The 6,778-nt window shown below is 33.7% G+C and overlaps 1 protein-coding gene across 2 annotated transcripts; it reads left to right on the top strand.

The window, feature by feature from the left end:
* Positions 1 to 1,720: 1,720 nt before the first annotated feature.
* Positions 1,721 to 6,729, top strand: LOC120203909 (transcription factor MYB3R-1-like). Of its 2 annotated transcripts, XM_039204054.1 has the most exons (12): positions 1,721 to 1,805; positions 2,114 to 2,293; positions 2,472 to 2,526; positions 2,658 to 2,715; positions 2,800 to 2,894; positions 3,005 to 3,108; positions 3,358 to 3,486; positions 3,685 to 5,422; positions 5,589 to 5,851; positions 5,978 to 6,092; positions 6,164 to 6,388; positions 6,480 to 6,729. In XM_039204054.1, exons 2-12 carry the CDS (start codon positions 2,211 to 2,213, stop codon positions 6,603 to 6,605), a joined length of 2,991 nt encoding a protein of 996 aa, XP_039059985.1. In that variant the 5' UTR covers positions 1,721 to 1,805; positions 2,114 to 2,210; the 3' UTR covers positions 6,606 to 6,729. The 2 variants fall into 2 exon arrangements, with proteins under 2 accessions (XP_039059985.1, XP_039059984.1); XM_039204053.1 differs by lacking the exon at positions 1,721 to 1,805 and having other exon boundaries at positions 2,090 to 2,293.
* The last annotated feature ends 49 nt before the right edge of the window (positions 6,730 to 6,778 follow it).

Raw genomic sequence — 6,778 nt, 5'->3', positions numbered from 1 at the left:
TTTTCGTAATTGAAATTACTGAATTGATTTTCTTTAAATTTCAGTGTTTGTTTCATGTAATTTGTTCTTTAGAAAATATATTTCGTGTTTATTTCACGTAATTCGTTTTTCGAAAAATATTTTTCAGTGTTTGTTTCACGTAATTGATTTTCCTGAACGTAATTCATTTTCCTAATAACAAAATTTTCTTTATGTTTTCTGGAAAATGACTTACAGATTCATTTTCTGACTTTTCACTTCATAGAATAAATACTCAAAATAATTTTACTTTATGAATTTAATATTAATAAAATATTTTAATATCATTTTCATCAAAATATTATTTATTAATATTTATAATAATATTATATTATATTTTTAATATTATATAAAATAATCAATTATATTATAATAATATAAGATATTATTTTTTTTAATAATATATAATAAAAAATTATATATTTAATAATGAATAATATTATTTATATATTTATAATATTTTAATAAAGATATTTAAAATATACTAATTAATATTTTTAAAATATAATATAACACTATTACTTTAATAAATGATTTATAATATTTATAATATTTTTATTTCACTAAAATATACAAAAATTAATATTTTTATTAATAAAATTATAAAAATACTATTTAATAATAAATAAATTATTTGTAATAATAAAAAAGTTTTATGATAAATAATATTATTTATTGTATTTAATATTTGTAATAAATAATTTTAAAAAAACTCTTCAACTAGTGAAAAAAAGTTTAAATAATATCTTTCAAACATCATAAAACGTTTTACAGATGTTTTTCAGAAAAATGTAATTCATTTTACGGAAAACATTTTCCGGAAAACGTTTTCCAGAAATGTAATTCATTTTTCAGAATTCAAATTCCTGTAATTCAAATTTCAATAATTCATTTTCCGGAAAACCAATTACAGCCAAACAAACAAATTTATTTTTAATGGTACAAATACCATATTAACAATTATCAACGTAGAGGTATCACTTTAACAATGAATAAATCATACTTATGATTATTTAATTAACGATTAATTTTAATTTTATTATTAATTTTTTTAGTTTTATCAATTAAATAATTTAATTTAAATAACGTTAATCAAATTACCAATGGGTTGGTTTAAGTAGTAAGCATATTGATATCGTTTAAGTAGATATCGAGTTCTAGTCTTTGTATATACAAAAAATCTCTGTAGGGAGACTCATCCACCAAAATCAGATGTACAATATAAGTCGATCTGAATTAATCAGGACTAAACCCTAGAACCAAAAGGACAAAAAATAATATTAATCAAATTACTACTCGTTATCATTTAATGGAGAAGATGATATGATAATTATAAAAATTAGTATACTCGTAATCAAATTTAGTTTTAATTTTAATTTATTTTAATAAATTTAATCATTTAATATGATTAATTTTTCTATATAGAAAATAAATTTGATCGTTGGGTAGGTTTAGAAAAAAAGCACACGGGATGGCCGCGAGTCCAAGGTGGAGATATCCTGGCCGTCGAATACAAAAAAATGTTCGTTCTTTAATTATAGGATTGAAGGTGTATTACTCCGCCCCTTATGTTTGAAAAACTTTGTAGACCGTTTCATTTTCTCTCTCCCTCTCTTGGTTTCCTTTGCTCTTCTTCTGATCTTCATCTTTTGTAATCTTCGCTGTGCATTTGCACGTCATCATCTTCGATTTCTTAACATATCCTCGCTTGGATCTGCAAACGTGCATCGTTTTTACTTCCTCTGTCTTATCAGTTCTTCATTTCTCGGGTTTCGAAGCTAAATTAAGTGGTTGGCTTCTTGATCTTCTTTTTTTGGGATTTTTGCTTTTCTTCTTATGAGTTTGAACTTTATTCCTTCGATCTTCATCTTTAAGTTACGTACTTAACAATTTGCTTCAATAACTGTCGGTTCTTTATCCAATTTCCGAGTCATTAAATTTTGAAAACTGAATGAATTTAAATTACATCACTTGAAATCGTTGATTTCTGAATTTTTAGTTTCTATTGTACAATTGTTTTTGATATATGTTTTCTGATTTCTTTTTCCTTTTTTTTGTTTGATTGCTCTGTTGTTGGTGCGCAGGAACTCTATAGTTACGTTGATTTCTAATGATTTGGACAGTAGATTGAGGGGAGAAGCGTTGTAGAGTTGGAATTGCGGTATGCAGCTTCATTTATTTACAAAAGAACTATGGAAGGTGACAGAACAGTATCGAACCCTTCGGTTGGATCCAGCATCGGCGATGATGCTCAGAGAATTCGAGCTCTTCATGGGTATTTATTTGTAAACCCGTGTGATTTTTTCCTTTTAGTACCTCGTACAGAACACTAATTAAAATCCAGGATTGGGGTTCTTGGGTGCTATTTCCCTCTTTCGACGATGTTTATTTCAGAAATTGATTGTTTTATGAAGTTCTGTGTTTTTTTTCCTGACTTTGCAATGATTCTATAGGAGGACTACCGGTCCTACGAGACGTTCTACAAAAGGACAATGGACAGCTGAAGAGGTAATCATCGTAGTCTGTCATGTATTATAGCGTCAACTAATTTAGTCCCATCCTGTAATGTTGTATCAGTGGTCGCATGCATACTCTTTAATGAATTTTCAGTTTGACTACATAATTCTATGGGATTCCAGGATGAGATTCTCCGTGACGCTGTTCAACGTTTTAAAGGAAAAAATTGGAAAAAGATAGGTATTATTCTTGATTTTAAGAGGCATGGTATCTATTTTTTTTCATCATTTTAAATGTTCTAATTGTAAGCCGGTTCATCTGCAGCCGAGTGTTTCAAGGATCGGACTGATGTACAGTGCTTACACAGGTGGCAAAAGGTCTTGAATCCTGAGTTAGTTAAAGGGCCTTGGTCTAAAGAGGTGATTGCTTTTGCTACTTTTCTCTCTCACAATTCTATGAGTTGCTTGCTGACAGAACAAACAGATTTTCTCGATAAACATTCTGAGTTGCTTTTGAGAAATTCAATCAGGAGGACGAACTAATAATCGAGCTGGTGAACAAATATGGGTCAAAAAAGTGGTCAACCATAGCTCAGCACTTACCTGGACGAATTGGAAAACAATGCAGAGAAAGGTGTGATGATAGAACTGTAAACTTTAATATTTTAATATCATTTACATTTAGAAATTTGGTATAGTCAAGGAGGGTTGTTTGAAACTTAGAATGTTACCTTTCTTAGGATGGTAACAACAACTGGACTTAGCCTGGTGGAATTGGTTTAATAATGTTGATTTTAACAATCTGTGAGAGGTTTTCACTCTTGAATATTATTGCAAACGTCTTGTTTTACGATTATGCTCTTACAACTAAGTTCTAATCCAGGTGGCATAATCATCTCAATCCTTCCATAAAGAAAATGGCATGGACTCAGGAAGAAGAGTTGGCTCTGATTCGTGCTCATCAGATATTTGGGAATAGATGGGCAGAGCTCTCAAAGTTATTGCCAGGAAGGTATGCCAACTTTTCAGAGAGGCCGCACCTTTACATCTACGTAATATCAAGATTACCTCTATTTGTCTCAGATTCATTTTACTTCCTCCTGTGACGGCAAGTCATCAGCTGATATTTGTCTAAAATCTAATGTTCTGTTAGATGTATATATATATTGCATTTCAACGTGATTTATTTCCATCTTTGTACTGGTAACAGGACAGACAATGCAATCAAAAATCACTGGAACAGTTCGATCAAAAAGAAATTGGACTCTTATATAGCATCAGGCATTCTAGAACAATTTCAATTCTCACTTCTTGCAAATCAAAGCAATCCTACAATTCAGAGCAATGTCGATGATAGTGCTGCTAAATTTAGGACAATAGCTGAGGACATATCAGAATGCAGTCAAGAGTCAGAGATGGTTAGGTGCTCTCAGTCTACAAGTGATTTCGCTAATGCTGCTGTTTATCTAGGAGAGCAATTCCACTTTACTGAAATGCCTGGTGTGGCAAAGGAGAAAAATTCCAGTCCAGCACCTTGTTCAGAAGAGTATTACCCATCTTTAGAAGATGAGAACTTCTCCATTCCCGAAATACCAAGTGAAGGTTGCTCTGCGAGTAGAGATTACCAGTTTGGTTTACCAGATTTTCCTAATATTTCTTCTCTGAACTTGGGGCAAGAATCATCAGGACCAAGTAACTGTTTAGACACCAGCAAAAGCCATGAAGTGATGAATATCGCATTTCAGTCTTCTATAGAATTAAATGCTCCTACACCTTTCATCAATACGGGTACATCATCAGACAAACAAGAACAAACGTTGATACCTGATGATGAATGCTGTAGTGTCCTATTCTCGAAGGCAGTGAATGATAGATGCTTTGCCTCGGAAAATTTTACACAAGGATCTAATATGGTTGAAATGGGTGGCTACACAAATGCATCACGTTCTCAGGCTTCAGACATCCAAATATCTGAAACGGGAAGAACTCCAGCCTTACAATCGAATTGTCCTTCAAGGTCTGAAGTATTGCCTACCTCATGCCGTCAATCTTTTGTGTCTCCTTCTCTCCTTTCAGTTGAGGATGGTACATATATGATTGGAGGTGACCCTTGTCAGTTAAAAGGTCAACATTTTGGAAATCAAGAGCAAGCATTTACTATGAATGCACATGATGACTTTATCTATACCAGTGATGATCATGCAGACAATACAGATCTGCAAGGGCAATCATACCTTGACAAGGATTCTCGGAAGTTGGTTCCAGTGAATACTTTTGGTTTAGAATCAGATGTAGTAGAAACTTGTCCTAGCGTGGAGGATAAGCCAACCTTTCCTGCAGAACAAGATGTTGGAGGTCTATGTTATGAGCCTCCTCGATTTCCAAGTTTGGATAATCCATTTTTCAGCTGTGACATTATACCCTCTGGCTGTGATATGCAGCCAGAATATAGTCCTCTTGGTATTCGCCAATTAATGATATCTACGAACTGCATCAGTCCATTTCGGTTGTGGGATTCACCGTCACGGGAAAATAGTCCTGATTCTCTGCTGAAAAGTGCTGCAAAAACATTTACTGGTACACCATCCATTTTGAAGAAGCGCCACCGTGATCTTTTATCACCTCTATCAGAGAGACCATGTGAGAAAAAACTGGAAACTGATATGGCATCCAATTTGACCCAAGATTTCTCTCGCTTGGATGTGATTTTCAATGATTGTGAGACTGGCAACATATCTCAAGTGTGCCCGTCTGAACATAAAACCAACTCCTGTGTCTCCACTGAAGAAAAAGAAAACCTATCGCAAGCATTTGATGAGGATAAACACAATGGTGGAGATCATACTGACTCTTTAAATGATGAAGCTCAGGAAAATGATTCTAATAGAACTAGTTCCCGTGAAATTCATACAAAGGACAAAACTGAAATTGATGCTTCGTACAAAATTGTGAGTTCTGCATATATACATATACGGACTGTTTCCTTTTGCAGTATTCTGTTGGAAATCTTGGTCTTAATTCCTCTGTCTTCATTTCAGTTATATTCCATTTTTGCATCTAATAGCGAATTGATTTATTATTATTTACTAATATTTTCCTCTACTCTTTTGACAGGTTCAACGTCCTGATGCTGTGCTTGTTGAGCGTAATTTAAATGATCCATTGTTGTTTTCTCCTGATCATGTTGGTCCTAAAGCAGGCAGATCATTTTTGTCTTCAAGCATACAAACTCCAAGAAACCGACATCATAAAAGCATAGGAAGCATATCAAATCAGGGTCTTGCTGATACTACAGTACAATGCACTGATTCGTCAGCAACTCTAGAGAATTTGGTTGATAATACTGAGAATAATGCTACTACCGAGAGTTATAATATGTAAGCTTATAACTGATCCCTACTGTTATCACATTGCTACATCGATTTTGTTGTTTCGCTACCCTGTTCAACTACTAGGATAAATAGGATTGCTTACAAATTTACTTGCTTGATGTGGGTTGGCAGATTTGGAGATACTCCATTCAAAAGAAGTATTGAATCGCCATCGGCATGGAAATCTCCTTGGTTTATCAACTCATTTGTTCCCGGCCCAAGAATTGACACAGGATTAACAATTGAGGTAAACTTGTGGTATAGATTTTCCGAACTTAAAAAACTCATTGGTTCCTAATATTGGGAATTTGTTTCCAGGACATGGGATATGTTATGAGCCCTGTGGAGAGAAGCTATGACGCCATTGGGTTGATGAAACAATTAAGTGAACATACTGCAGCTGCTTATGCTGATGCCTTGGAGGTTTTGGGAAACGAAACTCCGGAATCAATTATAAAAGGGAGAGGCATCAACAACCCTAATAACATGGACAAAGAGAATAGTCAGTCGGAGAACCATTCACATTTGGCTTCAAATATCTTGGTATTTACTTATAAACTATGCTTAACATCATCTTTTCTTCTCTCGTTTGTAAGAGCCGTTCGTTGAAACTGATTCGAAGATTTCGTTGCAGGTGGAGCGCAGGACACTTGATTTCAGTGAATGTGGAACACCAGGGAAGGGAACTGAAAATGTTAAGTCCTCAACAGCCATGAGTTTCTCAAGCCCCTCTTCCTATCTTTTGAAAGGTTTGAGATAGCTAAAAGCCCTCCAATGTTTGTAGTTTATATCATTTTTTTCTTGTGGGCGCTTTACAAAGTCTTAAAATTTGTTGTCTAAAGACAGAATGGATCTAATGAATTATATAGGGCTACTTTTGAAAATGATTTTGCTTAACCATTAGTTTGCACCTGCGGTATATGCAGTATGGTG

This window comes from Hibiscus syriacus, unplaced genomic scaffold (genome assembly GCF_006381635.1).
Source record: "Hibiscus syriacus cultivar Baekdansim isolate YM2019G1 unplaced genomic scaffold, ASM638163v2 tig00010505_pilon, whole genome shotgun sequence".
In the NCBI taxonomy this organism is placed as follows: Eukaryota; Viridiplantae; Streptophyta; class Magnoliopsida; order Malvales; family Malvaceae; genus Hibiscus; species Hibiscus syriacus.
This window is presented reverse-complemented; position numbering and strand designations above follow the sequence as displayed.

Coding starts and splice junctions, on each gene's coding strand:
- LOC120203909 (XM_039204054.1), top strand. CDS start 2,211: ATGGAAGGTGACAGAACAGTATCGAACCCTTCGGTTGGATCCAGCATC. Junction 2,527..2,657: donor GACAATGGACAGCTGAAGAG/GTAATCATCGTA, acceptor ATGGGATTCCAG/GATGAGATTCTCCGTGACGC. Junction 2,895..3,004: donor AAGGGCCTTGGTCTAAAGAG/GTGATTGCTTTT, acceptor AAATTCAATCAG/GAGGACGAACTAATAATCGA.